The 20,104-nt window shown below is 38.3% G+C and overlaps 2 protein-coding genes across 3 annotated transcripts in view; one reads left to right on the top strand and one right to left on the bottom strand.

Moving 5' to 3' along the window:
• ADGRA2 (adhesion G protein-coupled receptor A2) overlaps window positions 1-6,591 on the top strand; it is a 103,905-nt gene extending 97,314 nt beyond the window's left edge. The window contains exon 19 of the mRNA XM_070952574.1: window positions 31-6,591. Coding sequence (XP_070808675.1) covers window positions 31-1,261 — 1,231 coding nt within the window. The 3' untranslated portion in view covers window positions 1,262-6,591. The remainder of the gene's footprint in view (window positions 1-30) is intronic.
• A 1,149-nt stretch (window positions 6,592-7,740) lies between these two features.
• BRF2 (BRF2 general transcription factor IIIB subunit) lies at window positions 7,741-14,539 on the bottom strand. Of its 2 annotated transcripts, none has more exons than XM_070952577.1 (5): window positions 14,438-14,539; window positions 12,858-13,042; window positions 12,569-12,628; window positions 10,507-10,828; window positions 7,741-8,735 (listed from the first exon to the last, which is right to left on the bottom strand). In XM_070952577.1, the coding sequence occupies exons 2-5, from the start codon at window positions 13,009-13,011 to the stop codon at window positions 8,036-8,038; spliced, it is 1,236 nt and encodes a 411-aa protein (XP_070808678.1). In that variant the 5' UTR covers window positions 13,012-13,042; window positions 14,438-14,539; the 3' UTR covers window positions 7,741-8,035. The 2 variants fall into 2 exon arrangements, with proteins under 2 accessions (XP_070808678.1, XP_070808677.1); XM_070952576.1 differs by having other exon boundaries at window positions 12,858-13,020.
• Between the last annotated feature and the right edge of the window lie 5,565 nt (window positions 14,540-20,104).

Genomic DNA, 20,104 nt, shown 5'->3' with positions numbered 1-20,104 from the left:
ATTTGGCCAACCTTTTCTTTCTCCACCCAGCTGCTGGCTGGCTTGCCGACCAAGCATTGGAGCATTCTATGTGCCTGCAGCTTTCATTTTGCTCATCACCTGGATTTATTTCCTGTGTGCCGGAATCAGTCTGCAGTGCCGAGCTAAGGATCCCAAAGAAATACCAAAACCCTTGGAAACAAGGCAGCGCTTCGGAGGCAGTAGCAACTTGTTAACCGATTCAGGGTCGCTTTCAGTCACCCTGAATTCCAGCCCCCACGCTGGTGATGTTGATGGTGTGTATTCTCTAGGGGTGCAACTCTGGGCCCTTGTCATCACCCATTTCCTATACCTCACTTTATGGACATTTGGAGCAATGGCAGTATCTCAGCGTTGGTTCCTCCTGAAGGTTGTCTTCAGTTGCCTCTATGGAGTCACCGCTGGAGCCTTAGGATTTTTCATCTTTATCTACCACTGTGCCCGACGGAGAGATGTACAGAGTTTATGGTTTACCTGTTGCCCATCTTACAGGAATGCTTTACCTATGCAGGCTTATGGGCACACTGCAGCAGGTGTTGAAGATGGCTCACAGGTCTTCATTGGCTGCAACCCAGAAGTAGCTCAGTCCATTAAGTCTTCATCTTCCCCTACCAGCACAATTTCAACCCCAGGGCCTTGCAAACTCAACAATTTGCAAGTGGCCCTTGCCCAGCCAGACAGTAACCCTGTAACAACTGCCTGCTATGAGGAAGCAGAGCCTTCCAACAGTAAGAGTATCCCCTCAACCAGGTATACGAACAATCTCCATGGGCGCACCAGGCACCATAAAAGCAGAACTAAACTCTATAGAGAAGGGAAGCATCAACGCCTGAAGGCAATGCGGGGACCATCCTCAGAGCATCCTACTAGTGAGAGTGGGAGCCTTCAGAACAGTCATTCAGAAAGTTACCAAAGCAGCCAGAATAGCCCTTTGAACAATCAGAACCAAGGGAAAGTTGTGACTCTGGAATCCACCCTGACACAGTCGGACTTGAGTGATGGCAGTGGTGGCCCCCAGTCTGCAGATTTTGGGCGAGGCCAGAGGAGAAGCGCCAGCAGAGACAACCTTAAGCATCAGGCCAACCCCTCTGTAGAAAGAGAGACTAAGAGGCGCTCCTTCCCACTCAATGCAGCAAACCAGAATGGGGTCCTGAAGGGCAGCAAGTATGACATTAATCTCAGTGGTGCTGACAATGCAAGCAGCATGAAAACAGGTCTCTGGAAGAGTGAGACAACAGTGTAGGAAAGGGTCAAAGACCTCTGCAGCTGGGATCCTAGAGCAACACCAACTCAGGTAGGAAGCTGCAGGTTACCCTTGTAGCCACAGCCTACCAGACTCAGTGAAGAGAACACTCTTATGCACTACATAGGTTTAGATAATATGAGATGGGTAGGCAAGAACCATGCTCCCCACCGATCCTCCTGAGCAGATGGAGTAAGGAGACTGTTCTGTCCTGTCATGGGAATCACAGCACATTTCACTTATGTATCAGGTGAAGTTGCTGTTCTTTGTGCCAGGGAACATTTTCCTCCAGAGAATGGGCAGAAAGTCACAATCAGCCAAGGTGCCAAAGTTGCAAAGCAAGAGACAATCATCTGTTTTTGTGATTGTATGGTCTCCCTCCTTCACGCCTCTTTATATCCTTGATATTTCTGTACCCCATCCTGAGGAAGACAGTGATCTATAAGCTAAAACTTCTAATACGCTGTGTACATATGTATAGGCAAATTTGCTATCCATTGGAAAGTCTCTACATGCTTTATGCAAAATAACTCATGTTGTGTGAGACAAGAGAAGCTCTTCCTAGTCATTCAAAGTTATGCACATATCTAGTTTTGATTTTGATAAATCTAATGAATGATTGTAGAGTTGTCAAGGAAAAAGCCACAAGACAGAAAAAGGTGCACTATTAATTGTCCAAAGGTGCATGCTTAGGTGACAATCCTTATTCTTCTTTAGGAAGGGACTCGGGGAGAATATGATTTGTTGGGCATCATTGCCCAAAGATGCTTAACAGTAGAGGTATGCGAAACATCAAGAGCTCAGAACAATTGTCAACTTTAGAGTGGCTTATTCAGATTTTACCAGAATACTGCTCTAGAAGAGTTTTCCATTCAAAAGAGAAGTTTCAGGGTTGAAATACTTCTAGAGCAAATTATTTCAGGTAAGGTTCAGAACAGCTATTCTGAGCTTGACATGTTTTGTATAAAATCTTTTTAGTAGCACTTTCAAGCAAAAGCTATCAACAAGTCCACCTTCCAAGTTACCTGCTATGGAACTGAATTGGAATAGATTCCTAGTTTGGGTTCTCATTGCTAAGGCTCTTGGTGCACATTTGCCACACAGCTGCTAAACAGGCCTGAAGGCTTACTTCCAACTTTGAATGTTAGGCGGGGAACAGACTGAACAAAAACTGGGACAGTTCTATCCTTTTCTGTGATTCCAAGTCGAGTCACTCCTCACGTTCAAAGTTGGAAGTAAGCCTTGAGGCCTGTTTAACAGCTGTGTGGAAAATATGCCCCATGAAGCCTCATTAAAGGCATGACACAGCTAACATGCCACATAGAAGCCTCTGAAATAAATGAAGCTGCTGCACTGTTTAACTAGTAAGTTTGATCCATTGAAAAAAGTGAAACACAATTTTATTGTTCTTATCTAGGGATAAGCAAAGCCCAGCGCTTACAAGAGTGGGATGTTTTAATTACCGTAATAAATTAAAAATGGCAACAAATTTATAATGGGCAGTTATAAAAACTGCAGAGGACAGCCCTGCATCTTAGCACATGGATTTCCTTTCCTATAAGAGAGATTTTCCTCTGTCTAAAAGTAAAGCAGTGTGCTTCTTGCTTCAGAAATAGTTTTTTCCCCATGTGCATATCAATCATTTATTAAAGCTGATTGTGTTTAGTTAACCATATTTTTTAAAGAAAGCCCATAACCCCTCACTATATGAAGGAAAGCATGTGCATCAGCAAACAGGAAAAAAAGAATGAGAAAAAGAAGTTTAGAATAGAATTAAAATTGCCAAGAAAAAAGCCTTAGAGGCTTGAAGAACATTAATCCTTTAAGGATTTGGGAAGCTACGAAATATTGTTTTTAAGCACCTTGGGGACATTCCCTTTATCTTTATGTATATGTGACATAACTTTAAAAAAACCAAGGCCTCTTTGCAATACAGTAACCGTTTCACAGAATTGTGTAGCAATCCCCAGAATGAATCTGTTGTCAAAAATCAGATGAATGAAGGTATTGTGATTCTTTCTCGAAGGCAGTTTCCAGAAATATTGGAAAGGATCAAGCTTATTATTCTGTTTGCTGGCATTTTAATTACTCTGCACCCAATAGTATAGGGACGCTGCTTACATACCATATGCCACACTCAAGAATAAATCCCTCCTGTAGATATGAAAAATTCAATTGAAGAGACACCCCCCCCCTCCGAAATTCCTTGTTGGATTGATGACAGTTCCAAGTATGTAGCACTGCATCTCTAATGTTACCAGTTGAGGAAAGATCAGAAGATGCCACAAATGATTCTTCTAGGAATCTCATATTTCCTTCAGGAACCTCAACATGGGATTCATCGCACTGATGTGCCTATAGACATGTTCCTCAATAACTTCAAGATTTCCTATTCTGTTTTTTAAAATCAAAGCAATACTTTAAATAGAAGGTTGGTAAGCTGTGGGAAAAGCTGCCAGCTTCTGTCATGTTCTTTATGTCCAGAAGTGCCTCTGTTGGCTAGGCAGGGTCCTCATAGAAGAAGACAATGGCAGTGTTTTGCTGTTGAAAATGTGACCGTGTTCTTAGAACAAAAGATGAGCTAATAGCTAATATTAATAGGGTAGTAAAGAGCATCCTTGCTCATTTTCTTTCTGGTAAAGGGGAGTTTCAAACTGGCCCAACCGTCACAGCAGTCCTTCTGAGAATTCACAAATGGGCCTGACAGACATTTTGTGAAGTTGTCATATTTCTAGCATTTCAAAGGTTGCAACCATTCAAAGTTACAACAGCAGTGAGAAAAGTAAATTATGACCAATCTTCACCCTCACAACCATCACACATCCCCATGGTCATATGGGCAAAATGAGCTTGAAAACTGGGATATGTTTATGATGGTTGTAGCATCCCAGGGTCATGTCTATGGAGATTCTCAGTCTTCCAGGTCATGGTTGTCCCAAAGGTGCTTTTTCAAGAGGCAACTACGGTAAACTTTCTTTGGTTTTCTTTGAAGATGTTTTGCTTCTCATCCAAGAAGCTTCTTCTTCAAAGAAACACCAGAAAGTCCAGTTGCCTCTTAAAAAGGGACCTTTGGGAGCCCAGAGTCATATGATTGCCATTTGTAACCTTCCTAGCCAGGTTCCGACAAACAAAGTCAATGAGAGAATTTGGATTCTCTTAAAAACTGTGTGGTTCATTTAGCTGCAATGATTTACTTAACAATCAGGGCAACAAAGCTCATAAAATCAGGCATGATTCACTTAGCAATAGAAATTCTGGTCCCAATTGAGATTATAAATTAAGGAAGACCCTGTACCCTTTTCTCTGGAGGAACTGGTGAACATACAAAGTGATAACAGTGCAGACTAAGAAATCTTTTCTTCCACGGAAGCTGTGCTATCCTCTCTCATTTCTGGCTTAAAATAAAAGTCTAAAAAAAGATGATTCTGCTTTGAGATTCCTTTAGTTGAACCTCAGTGTTTCTAGAGGGTGTTAGGCCAGGAAAGGCCAAATTAATTTTTCTTTCCCCAATCTATTTGGTCTTAAACATCCAAATCTTAATAACAAAAATATCTTTTGCGCCCTCCTTCTGCATTTTTTTTTAATTTCCCAAATATACTAGGATGCATACTACATTTAACGTTGATTCGGTTAGATTATTTTCTTATTGCTAATGTATTGCAAAATCCAGAAAATCCGTTACTTCAATTATGAGGTTAAGTATGGTGTGTGAATATGACAATCAAGCAAACCTTCCCACATAAGTAGTTGGTGCCTTTTTTTAAAAAAAATAGTTCTAAAGTACAGATACTTGTTCTTGATAGCATGAACCTCATAAATAGGGTTTGGCCTATGAAATGGGGCATATATCATATTTGTTTATACAATGCACTCAGCGGAGGCTTTTTTTATTCATGCCAAAATGATAACATTAGTTCATTGGAACTGAAAGGAACAACAACAAAAAGATTGTTGATGAACAGCTGAACTTCCAAGTATTTGGAAGAATGCATGTAACCCAACTGGGGTAAAAAGGGGAGAGAAATGCATGTTGCTCATTTAAAATCAACCCTTCAGAGTACATTGTGCAAATATCTCATGTACTAGCCAACAAAACAGCAAGGAACATTTTGTGGACAATCAAAAGCAAAAGGCTGGGATCTTAAAAGTACCGCACCCATGTTTATGAAGGATGTAGCAAGGTAATGGGCTACAATTTTTTGCTAGGTCTGAGGGAAAGTCTTGGCTTAAATCCCTTAGTTCTTTAGGATCATTACCTTCTTTTGTTTACAGAGATAGACGTAATTAACTTTTGCATTGGATTTATGAATTAAGATTACACCTGTAGGAGGCTGCTGTTTAGAACAGAATATTGGAGAAATGCAAAATTTCTTACTTAAAGGAGAGAGTCCAGCAAGACCAAGGTCACAGCACCCAACATTCCTTGGAGTTTTTCCATTCCAGTGGAAAATCTTTGGCCAGGATTCTTGCAATTCCCAGAAACTTCCCTTGCAACAATCGTAGTATTGACTTAGTATTATTTCCAGGATTGACGTAAATGATCAACAGTGGTATTCTCTGCTGAGAATACCCAAAGGGCAGCGCTTGTAAAGCATTTTCATCCAAGATGGAAAAATTTCCTTCAGTTGTTCTATGCAAAAAATACCACAAATCTCTTCTTTGTCCATGTGTGTGTCTATGTGTTGATTTTATTTTTACTGCTCCATAATCCTTAATTAACTCATTTAAACTGATGTATACCATGCCTGTTTAAAACGATAGAGAAGCTCTTCACTCTGTATAGAGGGCAGAAGGGTCAGGTTTTCACAGCCCTCCTTGCCAGAAAAGAGAAAACCTACTCCACAAAACCTACCTCCACAGAACCGCAGAGGCTGTGTGGTTTCACAAGCCAGGCAGCCTTAGGCCAACCTTGAAATTTCCTAAGACTTCTGGAAAGCAATAGCCATGAAAAGCCATAAAAGCACTTAATCCTCATTTGAAAAAGGTCATTTCTCTCAATCACCTTGGTTTTCATATGTATGATGTTTAATAGAGCCTTAACTATTTTATATGGCAATATTACAACCACATGATATTGGCAATGCTGAACTTGTTATATATGCTTGCTAGAATGAAATATTATTATTGGGGAAAACTCTGTATAACTACCCTTTTTTTTGTTGGTTTACATTTTGAGCAAATGACATATCAAAACCAGAGCTCTTTGAGAGACAGCTGTGCCAAAGAAAACATTTAATACATTTTTGTTGTGTTTGCATTTTATACAAATGAACTGTTTTTAGCAGATGTTTCTTGTTTAATATATTAAAAGAACTGCAATATCCAATGAACTAGGTATTGCGTTTATGTTCCACCCATGCTTTGCCATCTCAACCTACACATTTTTAATATTTCAAACTTGTATACTGATTCCAAGCAGTGGGACTCATTTACTCAATACTTAAAAGATCTGTGGGAGGTGAAGAGCTATTCAAGCAACTACACTGGTCATCTCAGACTCTGGGGATAGGAGACAAATCTCCTGCACATTCTTAATGAATGGTTTTCTCTCACCTACCCTGTTTCCCTGAAAATAAGACCCAACTGGAAAATAAGTCCTAGCATGATTTTTCAGGATGCTCGTAATATAAGCCCTACCCCCAAAATAAGCCCGAGTTAAGATTGTCATTCAGATGGATGCACTTAGTACCGTATTTCCTCAAAAATAAGCCCTAACCAGAAAATAAGCCCTAATACATCTTTTGGAGCAAAAATTAATATAAGACCCAGTCTTATTTTTAGGGAAACACGGTACCTATTCATGAGGGCTGGCAAAGCCCAACTTGTGCACTCATTCAAAATCATCCCAACTGGGCAAATTCATCTCAAATCTTTCTATTGCAGCTTTTTAATATATATAGCTGACATCAAACACAAAAGGTTATAGGTACTAATAATAAGGGGGAAAAACAGAAGCTGAAGAGTGGAGTTTCAGTCATAAGATTTAAAGGGATATCCTGATTTCATCCCATTTATACATAAGATAATTAGCTTATTTGTATGATGACATCATGGCATGCACCATCATATTTATTCCTCTTGCCCCCCCCTTACAGATAAACAGGTATATGGATCACAATATGCCCTGTTTACACTACTTATGTCACTTTCAACCTCAGTTAATGACTGCAGAGCCTAAGTCCACTTAACCCATTGAATGCTAAATGAATGTTTACCTTCAGTGTTACCAGACTCGCATGGGAAAGTTCTAAAATAACATGCAAAGCAATGTTTGAACTGGAAAGAAGGATAATCTAATTCAAAACATAACAAGCAAAATAAACCAGGAGTGTATCTGATGCAGATCATTAAACTTCAATGTAGTACGATTAAATCCAATTTTTTATAATGTTCAGGACTAAAAATTTAGCATTAGTGTGTTCACCAACACATATCTAGGCCAAAGAACAGCCTTTTAAGAAAATTATTACAGTAATTACGTTTCGTCCAAATCTAGCAAAAAAAATTAAAGCTCATGTTCTATCGCTGCTTTCCCCAATCTTTATTATAACCTTCCATATTTGTTCGTACTGTGAATCCAGAAAACCCCAACTAATGCATACAAAGCAACAGGCTGCAGAAGACTATTAAGATACAAGGTTGTTCGTTCCTGAACACAAGGACTTCATCTAATCTCAGGACAGAAATACATCTGGGACCACAGACTATAAATATAAGAAACCCAACCCCTGTCGCCATTGACTGCAGGCTTTTAACACTCACTAAATACTTTCACTAGTACAGGCGAACTTGCATTTTGCTAAACAGTTCTGTTTCTTCTGGAGTCCGGATGTATTGTTCAATCTCACTGTCTAAAATGGGCTCGTTCCCTGTGATGGCTGGGCCTTCAGGGTCTGGATTGCTGGTTCGAGGCTTCTTTGTTGGGTACAGGATACAAGGTGGAAGCAAAGGCACCCGCTTCTTCCCAGCAACAGAAGCTTCTTCTGTCAAAGCAACGGTTGGTTTTATAAGCTGATGGTCTGGCGGTGCTGTGAAGTTCTCAGGCTCGTGGTCTTCTGTGGTATCCACCATACGGAAAGCAGCCCGTAGAAGCACACGGCGATGTTGCAGCAAGTCTCCAACATATTTCGACACAGTCCTCCGGTCCACTTTGAGCCCTCGCAACCAACCTAGTTGAGAGGCCATCTGAAGGAGGATATTATGCAATTCCTTCAGTCTTTGTGGGGCTGGCCGGGGCATGTCCATGCCAGCAAGTTTACAGAACTTTGTAAGGGTGCAAGCGAGGCGATCAACAGGTCGCAAAGACTGCCATGCCAAGAAGGCTGCTGCCACCACAATGGGGATGGGGTGCCGACCAGTCACCAGCCACGTCTCACTGGCAAGCTCCACTATCTGGATTGTCCTTGCCAACAGCTTCTCCTTGTCTTCCAGAAATTTGGCTGGGATGCTGGACGATTCCTGGAAAAGCTTAAAGCTGAAAGGAACAAAATATATTGGGGGTATGGAAAAGCCTATCAATACAGCTCATGTTTTTGCTTTAATTTTATAGTTTTGGAAATATTACTGGCAATATTTATATAATCTGAGGAAATTATTTTTAAAAACCTCTGATTAAATAAATCAAGGCTTTGCCTGCTAATGCTCTGTCATCACAGATTTTATGGTATCAGTTCCTTCCTTACAGGTAGATATGTTTTTAAAGTAAGAATTAGAATAGAAGGGGAGGGGAGGGGAGGGGAGGGGAGGGGAGGAGAGGAGAGGAGAGGAGAGGAGAGGAGAGGAGAGGAGAGGAGAGGAGAGGAGAGAAGAGAAGAGAAGAGAAGAGAAGAGAAGAGAAGAGAAGAGAAGAGAAGAGAAGAGAAGAGAAGAGAAGAGAAGAGAGAAAAGAGAAGAACAGAGTTGGAAGGGACCTTGGAGGTCTTCTAGAGCTAGTCCAAACCCCTGCTCAGACAGGAAACCCTATTTCAGACAAATAGTGGTCCAATCTCTTCTTAGAAACTTCCAGTGTTGGAGCATTCATAATTTCTGGAGGCAAGTTATTCCAAGAATGTCATTCCCATTTTAAATATTATTTAGATCACTGCTACAGCTGCTTTACTATTTTAATTCTTGGGATCATTGTTTAGAAAGCAATAAATATTTGGATGTGCCTGTCTAGATCTCACCATTCCATGCTTCCTGCTCAGAATATAACACACAGCCCATCCAGAAAAGTCAATTCAAAATAAAATGTTCACTTCAAATATACATCCTGAGCTCATATACATGTCTCTGAAGACTCCTTAATAAGCTTTCTTCTTTCTATTTCCCACCCAAATAATAAAAATTCACCCAAATCAGACATATGAGATTGCATTCACAAATGCACAAGACAATTAAAAGCTGAAGTTTGTCAGAAGATTAACTATTAGTAACTTTCTGAAACCTACATTTGAATCTTATATTAGAAATAACAAAACCACCCATATGTAATACATTTTCAGAAAGCAGATTGGTTTAGGACAGAGGTATCAAACACAAGACCCACGGGCCGAATCCGGCCTGTAGGGTGCTTAGATCTGGCCCGTGGGGCTGCCCTAGAAACAGTGAAGGACTGGCCCACAGTGCCCCTGCCAGTGAAAGCTCCATTTTTGCTGGCAGAGGGTTGCAGGAGGCCATCACAGCCTAAAACGGAGCTTGGGAGCCCATTTTTGCTGGCAGAGCACTCAGGCCACCACAGGCGCTCCCACACAAGTGACATTGAGTTGGCCACGCCCCCCCTAGCCCCTCCCCGAGGTCAAACACAACCCTGATGTGGCCCTCAATGAAATCGAATTTGACACCCCTGGTTTAGGAGAACTCTCAGACCTGCCTCAGCTTGAACCTACAATAACTACTGTAATGGACTTGATTTCTAGTAAATTATACCTTTCTCAATAAATGGAGTTAAGGATCGTTCTTACTGAGAGGTTCAAGCTGAGGCAGTTCTGACAAGAACATCTAAATACTCCGAAAGTGGACCTCCACCTCCAAAGTATGAGAAAACATCCAAGTTCACTAGAAATATTTCTGAGCAGGCATCAACCACACTCAGCTTTATCTAGTTTCAGCAAAGTCGCTACACTACACATCCAATCTATAGAGCTTTCCTAGAACCAATATACTGAAGCTTAAATAATAAGAATTAATTCCATCCATAACTCTTCAACAACTGCACATTAATGGTTCAGATGTTTATGAGAAAAGAGTATTAAAAAAAATCTTACCTGTTGAGGTGCGTTTTCACAAGATCGATCAAGCTCAGAGTTGGTACATCTAGTGTCAATTCCTTCAAGAACTGCAGGTAGGTTTTGGCAAACAATTCCTTGTCTGCATAAAGGAGCAAGCAGACAGTGCCCATTGTCAAGGGCCAGTTGTGCTGTCTACAGGTCACAAAAACACAGCAACCTATAATTATCTCCTTCTTCTCTAAGCTGACCAAAGCAAAGCAGGGGCATTTGATTGCCTTCTGGTAATAAGACACAGCTGTATCTTCAAACAGAGAAGGAAGTCGGAGAACTTTGCAGAGATCCTGAACACGTCTGATTCCTGTAGAAGAAGGCAATGTAGATAATTTTTAAAAATGCCCATAGCAAAGCCCTCCAGATATTTCTGGCAATACTGGCTAGGACTGTAGTCTCTGAAAAACTATTTGACACCAACTTCTTGCTTCAGAAAATCTGTACTGGACAAATATCACTATTCTGTTCTAATGGCATTACTGTATGTGAGGTTTTAAGAAGGACAGCAAGATTTTTTTCAATTCCCATTTCGAATTATAGAATTCACAAATATTTGCTGTTAGCAATCTTCTGGAATGGAGCAATATATTGGGGTTGGAGACAGATAGCAGAATCAATATAAGGAGAAACTCAAGGTATTTGCAAAGCAGAATGGGTATGTATACACACACAGCCATGTACTAATTTAAATTTTTTTTGTTTTAAGATGGATGTCTGTTCTTCCCATAAAATCAAAACCAAGACAGCTTATTTGGTCAACTGGATAAAAATATAAGGCACATTAGACAAAACAAATGAGTATGTTTTATGTAAAACGTGTGTAAAAAAATCACTGGATGTCTCCCCTCAATATTTATCTGTGGCCTTTTATTCTGTGGGTGTATTGTATAGATAGTCCTCAATATGCAACCCAGTCACTTCATGACTGTTCAAAGTTGCAATGGACCCCACAAAAAGTACTTATGACCTGTTTTCTAAGTTATGACAGGCATATACACTCACGTGATGACTTGATCACAATTTGGACACTTGGCAATTGGCTCACTTTTATGGCTGTTTGCAGCATCCCATCATCACATGATCATGACTAGCGACATTTTTTGCCAGTTACCAGTGTTCTGGTTTCTGGCAAAAAAAATGCCCATTGGAGAAAATTGATTCACTTAATGATCATCACGTTCGTTTAACAAGTGTCACATTTACTTAATGACTACTGATTTTTTTTTTAACAAAATTGAATCTGTTCGTGCTTTGACTTATGGCTGCAAAGTATGGCTTACAACCAGACTTCTGGACTCAACTACAAACATAAGGGTATACCTCTATGTAGTACTTGTTATGTATTGTGGGTGGGTAGGTGCATACAGGTAGTCTTCAACTTACAACAGTTTGTTTAGTGACCGTTTGAAGTTACAATGGCACTGAAAAAAATGACATGACCATTTTTCACACTTATGACTGTTGCAGCATCCTCATGGTCAAATGATTTACATTCAGATGCCTGACAAGTGGTTCATATTTATGACGGTTGCAGTGTCCCAAGGTCATATAATCATCTTTTGTGACATTCTGTCAAGAAAAGTTAATGGCGAAGCCGGATTCACTTAACCATGTTACTAATTTAACAACTGCATTAATGTAGCAAGTAAAGTCGTAAAATGGGACATAACTCACTTAACAAATTTTTCACTTAGCAACAGAAATTCTGGGCTCAACTGTGGTCATAAACTGAGGACTATCTGTATATTAGCACTGCTGCAGTAATGAGTTTCGCTTTTTTATATAGACTATTTTATAACTTTATAATTTGATAAGAGACCATTTAAAGCATATCTATCTGGCAGAAGCCTGGTACCAGCTAAAAATTATCTACCAGGGATTTAATGAGCTCTTCTAAAAATCTGAAATGGAAAATCACCCTGCCCTTAACAAAGGATACAGGTAATTTAAAATACAGAATGGTTTTGCTTTTAGAGAGGAAATACTCCATCACAAATGGGAAGTACAATGCACCAAAAGGTGCTGACTGGTAATATTAAATATTTACCTCGCTGTAAGCAACGGCTCAGCTGTTCACTTTGTCCAGTACTTCGTGAATATGTCACTTCTATAAAGACAAAAATAAATTAGAAGGGAAAAATGACAAAAAGAACATCACATTTCTCCAAACAACTTTTTAAAACTCATACATTTTTAATGTTCAATGTTTAAATGTTTGAAGTTTACATAAAAGGCCACAAGGGATGTTTTCATCTATGTAGATCACAGGTATCCAAAATATACTTAAACTTTATGATCCCAGGAGTTTTTAGTTCCATTGTTATTCTTTGATTCACCTTGTAAATGTTCCTCATCAGCATACGTAGTGGTGAGAAGTCCTTCAGTTAGAATAAAGCCACAATCTGCACACACCAACTGGTTCTGAGTGTAGTGAGAATCTTCCACAATTTCCAGGGAGCCACAATCTGGACACTTCTTTTGAGTGGACATTTTAGTAGCCTGACAACAGAATTATTTTAAGCTGACAATTGAAAAAATATTGGAATTTGTTTAACATGTTTGCTGCATAATTTTTCCCATATTCCACACCCATAAAACTGCCTCCATCTACCTGTCTAATTTATATATTTGAATTAATTTTAAGAAATTAACTTACTAGTTAGGAAAAAGTAAGTTTGACCAATTTGATGGGCATATTTCAAAATAGAATGAGATATTGTTATTTTAGAAACATATTAATATCAGTGCTCAATCATTCTGTTAACTTTTTAATTCTTGCAATGCATTGTATGCTTCTCAGCAAGCTGCATCATTCATGAGTTTTCTGCATCAATTCAGCAAATGCACATAAGTAGGTAGCATCAATCTAATCCCAGCAAGGATATCTTCTAATGAATTCATGATCTATAGGCATCACTAGAATTCAGAATAATAGGGATGGAAAGGACCTTTAACATCTTCCAATCCAAACACCTGCTCAAGCAGGAGACTATACCATTGCGGACAAAGGGCTGTCCAATCTCTTATTTAAAATATCTACTCTCTAATTTCTGTGTCTGGTATAACAGAATAACAGAGATGGAAGGGACCTTGGATGTCTTCTAGTCTGCTCTGGCAGGAAACCCTATACTATTTCAAACAAATGGTTGTCCAATCTCTTCTTTAAAAACTTCCAGGCTTGGAGTGTTCACAATTTCTGGAGGCAAGACATTCCACTAACTAATTGTTCTAACTGTCAGGAAATTTCTCCTTAGAAATTTAAAAACGTTTTGTTTATGAGATTTTATTGCTAGTCGCGGGCAAAGAGGAAACCCAGGCCACAGAGTCAGAGGACCTAAGTGGCCTAAAACCCTAAAAGGGCCTTGATAGTACAGTGGTTTAATGCACCCTGTTATTAACACCAGCTGCCTGCAATTATTGCAGGTTCGAATCTCCCCAGGCTCAAGGTTGACTCAGCCTTCCATCCTTTCAAAGGTAGGTTAAATGAGGACCCAGATTGTGGGGGCAATAAGCTGACTTTGTATAAAATATACAAAAGAATGAAGGCTATTGCTTAACGCATTGTAAGCCGCCCTGAGTCTCCGGAGAAGGGCGGCATATAAATCAAATTAAAAAAAAAAAAACTTTTGCAATCGAAACAAAAACCACCACAGCCACAAAGAGAGATTGCTGGGGCTGCCTAGGGATCGTGAGACGCCAGGTCCGCATTGTGCATACTGATCTATGGTTTTTAATTAAGGCAGAGCCCACCAAGATACTTGTTCGAAGACCCACATAGTGCGACATGCCCCCCCCCTCTTCATAACTCATCTGGTCCCGGGAACGCTGGGGATTAAGGGAGTTGGGAGTCCTCACTCCGACCGCAGCTGGATGGGGAAGACCGACCTATAGCAGCTGCTGTAGGGCATTCGCGTACCTTATTGCGAGTCAGAGGACGAGGGCGGCTATCCTCCCACAGCTGTATGTAGCAGTATGCCGAAAAAAAACAGCTTCACTCCATTTTATTTAACTCGGCTCAAACCGGAAACAGACCCGCTGGGGGGACTTTTCCCTGGAACACATGCATTTTCCGGTGCACGATTACAGTATCCCGTCAGCAACGAATTCATCACCGCTCAATGTTTCCGAAGAGAAACAAAGAATGAAGGAAAAGAGTTCCGGGTAAGTGCTGAAGGAGTTGTTTGCTTATTTTCTGTTTCTAGAGACCATTTCGAGGAAAACTCTGGAGACCTGTTAGGTCTTTTGTTCGAAGTGAAGGATGCCTGGTGGACAGGAGCGCATCATTATCATCATCATCAGCTTATTTTATTATTATTTCTTTTCAGAAGTGGGACTTTTTTTTTTTCCGTTGGGACCCGTTCTATGCCGGGAGCTGAGATATTATGCAGTTGGACGTCCGAAACTTACATAAGTAATTGGATATCTATTATGACAATAATCAATAGTGTCATCCTTATAACTCAGTTGCACCTTCCTCATTACCCATTCTTTATAAATGTTTTCTTCTGAAAACAAAATATTTCATTGGGTCAGAAGGTAAAAGAGGCTAACTGGATTTTTGCCATATTCAAGGTAAACAAAAATTTAAACCTGAATTAGGTTTAAGCCAAGAGTAACCTTGGCTAAATATGGTTGACTAGTCTCTAGCTCAATGCAATGTAGTTAGGACTACTGCCAACTGAACTGAATTATACTAGTTCAATATAGCAAAGTAAACCAGAAAACTGGGTTAATTTGTTAAACCAGGTTAAGTTACTGTGGCATCAACCAATTGTGCTAATACAGCCATGCAGGTAAATGTTCTGGATTATACATGTATTAGGCATAGTTGGTTTCAAGGTATGGCTGCAGTTACCCTAAGGAGATTTCTTATGTCAATTAAACTCTCTGTAAAGAGCAGAAAGCGCTAGTAAAATTGCGGTCATGTCAATTGTATTGCTGTTGACTGAAAAACTGGCTAGATATTTAGCACCTCAGGACTGTGCTTTGGATTCTTGATATTGTAATGCATTACAGGAACTGGATAGCTGTAACAAATCATTCAATAAAACAAATCCAAAAAGTCCTTATGGAAAAACTGTTAATTAAATAGAGACATCCTAGAACTAAATGTAGGTCCTGAGAATTGCATGTTTTAGCATTAAAATGGTAAGTGGTTTGCTATTGCATTTTTACTGGGACTTTTTTTCAAATTAGCTTAAGCCTTAGAATTATAAGTAATTATGTATTAATCACTTGGCAACTGAAATGGAACTTGGGATATTCTGTTTATATGTTACCCAGAAGCCCCAGGCATTTATTTGATATTCCTCATGGCATTGCCAGAAGATAAAATTTGAGTTTCCAATCCACAGCCATTAATCTCACAGAAAAGGGGACCATAGAATCCCATTTAGGAAACAAAATGATCAAAAGCTGAATTTTCATGTGCAAAGTACAAACTTTAAAATGCATTGTATAACCTTAAGTATGTGTGTGTGTGGATTGTTTTGTTGCCTTTGAGTCAATGTTGACTCTTGGCCATGCACCGACTAACGTTGCAGTTTTCTTACTGATGTTTTTTTGTAAGTGTCATTGCCTAGGGCTGGGTGCATGTGACTGGCCTATGGTCACCTAGCTAGCTTTGTTCCTGTGATGAGAGTAGAACTCCTGGTTTCTAGCCTCTAGTCTTAACCCCTATAGCACAACAAATTGGCTAATGGTGCATAGTAGTCTAGAAATGTATGAAAGATTAACACGCCAACTTCTGATTACACTGACAGTTAACGCTAAATAAATCTGATTTGAGCAAAGCATAGATTTATTTTTCCAAGTCTTACTATAATAGGGACAAAACTGTAGAAGGGCCAGAAGTAGTATGCAAGCAATAACTAAAGTATTATCTTATGTCTTAATGCACTCAACTCCATAAAATCCACAATAAATGCTTAGTTTATTTTAAAATATGTATGTCAACCTTTGGAATGCAGACAACAGTTCAGCCAGATATTTTGTAAGGTGTAAAAATGAAGCAACAGTGTTGCTATCTTTGGAAAAGCAAATTATCATGTGAAATGTTTATTAAATGGTGTCATAGTACTAAAATAAATATTTCCCCTGTAATTCAAGGAATACTGTTTGCTCAGATAATCCGGTTCCTTCCTGTGCAATGACTTAGCATTACAATTACTTTCCAAATTGGGCTCAGCCTATTCTAGCAGGAATGCTTTACAGCGAAGGACCAAATTTGATACTGCAATGCAGGATTATTATTATATTTTTAAAAAGCATATTTATCAGGATGTTGCCAATTTTAACTGTAGGATTTTTTAAAAAACTGGAACTATTTTTCATACTATCATTTAGAACTAGCCGTGTTGTCAAATTGTAAAAAAATCTCAAAAAAAAAATAAATTCCTAAAACCTTTGACTTTCTTCAAATCCAACTGTTCCATTAACAGTAGATTATTAAAATAATAGAATTTGAAATATGCATGTAAAATAGCCTGAAGTTTCAGTCTCACCAAATATGTAAAAGCAGAGGAAATTAGAAAAAGAAATGTTCTCAGTATCATCAAATCAGGATGATTTTGATCATCCACATCCATAATCTTATTTTCTACAATTTCTATATTAGGTTTGTAGTGTGAATAAGAGATGTCACTGGTTGTTAAAATATTGGTATGAAATACAGGATTAGGCTGAATTTACATCCTATTAAAATCAGCCACAACCTAAAACTTCATTCCTATTTTGTGTGCGCACACTATTCCCTTTCAGGCAGGGAATATTTTACAAAATGCAAAAAAAGACATTTAAGGACATTGTTCAGCATTTGCACATCAGCATATAAAAGTAGAGATATTTATGCCCCGATCATCAAAATTCTAAATTCCCAACAAACTTTTACTATATTCAAAAATGCATTGAAAATGAAAGACATGGTACATTTTACTCCCTGCTTAGTGATGAACCATTAGTTAAGTATTCTATATACTTTCACACATGCTCTGCTTCCCTCATTTGCTAATCTTTATCACATTCATAGAACTGCCTTCATAAACACTTCTATCAAACATATGAAGAAAATTATGTTTAAACGATGGATTGGATACATGCTTTCTAAGCAGATATTCACTAAACAGTCAATGTGCTTATTCATTCTTGGGTCTATCAGTGCGTAAAATATGTAACGAAGGACACACATTTGTTTAACTTTAAATAACTTTATTTTAACATTTCATAAGGCTGAAGGTTTTTGTATAAAAACCATCAGGCAATTTACCAACTGTAACAAAGCATAAACATACATTTAAATCCTTCTATGTTAAATATACAGAGGGACACAAACTATTCATTGCATAACCATTTTATTAAAACTTAAGAATTTACATGAACTGATTATATTTAAATCGTTCAGTAAAATACTGATTTTAAGGCACTATTATTTCTACATTATATATTGAGTGATATATAAGGCATGAAGACAAAGTTAGCAACAACTGGGCCCAGATGTAACTCCTTCATACTAGGTTACACAATATGTGAAACTGCCCGACTTAAAACCCATTAAATACATACAGTTATGACTTAAAACTATCCCCAAATTAGTGTTCTTTGTGTGTGTTGAGATCAATTTTGTACAAAAGATTATGGAACATTCTAAACACAAAATGGACCTTTCCAATTATTGGAACTGCAGACAGCCTGTTTCAGGTTGGAAAATTTAGCAAGCTCCTGAGATTGCAATTCCCATAATTTTCAACAATGACCATTAACTATGCTATCTTACTGGAATTTATATTAAAATTCACTGTTTTAAGGATTCTAAATTTGGATTTTCTCAATCTGCTCAAAATTTGTCCAGCACGAATTTTGTTTCTTTTTTGTTTTTTTTTTGATACCTGCCATTTTATTAGCGGGCATGTTTAGAATATATTCCAGTCTATTTCAGAAATTTATTCCTAGGGAACATGGTGTTAAAGCAGCTATTTGATATTCTGGAATCAGACACACGATACAAATTTCTGCATGCCTTTCATAAAAGCATATTGTATTATGCTACAACCAGCAGAGGGAAATAGCCAGACTTTAAAACACCCTCCAAATTTTTTCTTCTACCTATAAAATATGTACTGTTACACATTTCAGTACCAGCAATTTCACAATATCATACTGCCTTCAATATGCCAGATCACTGCTCTTTTCTGTGGAAAAATCCAAAATGCTGCTTCTAACTCTACCAAACAAATGAGGCAAAAAGAAACTTTTTATAGTTCCTCAGAATTAGAATTATACTGCATAGGAAGAGGCAGACATATCTATTCAACAAATTTCACACTCAGTTTATGGCAACAACAGAGTATGATCTCCTCCTCCCTCAGAATCTGACATTCAAATATATTACTCATTTCATACCAAACCTTAAAATATGTAATTAGGTTATGAATGCATTGATGTAGTTTGTGATGCATGTAGTTTGTAAGTCATACAAACTACATTTCTTCTCAAAACATGAGTACCGTAGCCGCCTAAGCTATTTTGCTCTTTGGTGATTGCCAGATTATAAAGTGGCAAGTACACTGGTTATTAAATGTAGCTGACAAATTTACATTATAATCCAGTGTGGTGACTAAGTATAATAAGAGGACTGAAGAACTGTTCAGTGCCAAACAGATCCTTCATTAAAGTGCATAGGAAGATAATAAACAACAGCTATAGCAAATGATTAAGTTAATTCTTCAATGTCACTAAATAATACTTGGATTGCTGCAGGTACCTGTATTTAATCAGCTAGCTGTGATTGCTAACAATTTTGAATCAGTAGTAGATTTGAGTGGCCAGAACATAAACGTGCATAGATTTGTGTAATTCTGCAAAATACTTTGCTAATCTCTACATGTAGTTTCTACCTTTTAAAACAGAATTTAAAGATAGATTAAATAATCTCTAATAACACAACAATGGATTTGTTGTAAATCATAAAAAGGAAGATGCCCAGTTCAGAGTAAGTTTTAAAATACACATAGAAAATGTGGTTTTCCCACTACATTCAGAATAAAATATTACTAGATCTGGAGTATGCATTCTTTCTTTCAAGGCACATCTCACCCGTGTAACCATTGTCCTGCTTTAAAATTAAAAACCTCTTTAACTTTCCATTTAAAAAGTTCGCAAGATTTAAACGTTCTGTATTTATTCTTCCCACTTTACCACATACTATTATTTTCACAGGAAAAAGGAAGTTTTATCTCTTATATAAACTTTGCATAAACTGTATGTTGAAAATGTGAACATTTCCCCTTAGTCTTTTATCAGAAACAATATAGGCTATCTATTGTGTAAAGATAATGTAGATCTCATATGTATTCCAGTAATTACTGCAACAAATAGATCAGGCTACATTTCTCTACCTCTGGGGAAAGAGAAGTTAACTGTGGAAAAGCTTGACAATTCAAAACCTTTATATCAGAAACACAGCTCAAACAAAGCTTCCAGATTTCCAAAACGAATGCCTCAATGTACAAAATTGCTGCTGTTAACTCCCACAGATTGTCTCACATCAATAGTGCCCTGTTTAGTTTTCTTGATCAAATAAAATGGA

This window comes from Pituophis catenifer, unplaced genomic scaffold (assembly GCF_029215685.1).
Source record: "Pituophis catenifer annectens isolate HBS135680 unplaced genomic scaffold, rPitCat1.0.hap2 SCAF_12, whole genome shotgun sequence".
Classification (NCBI taxonomy): Eukaryota; Metazoa; Chordata; class Lepidosauria; order Squamata; family Colubridae; genus Pituophis; species Pituophis catenifer.
The sequence above is the reverse complement of the archived record's forward strand: the minus strand, read 5'-3'. Positions and strand labels throughout refer to the sequence as shown.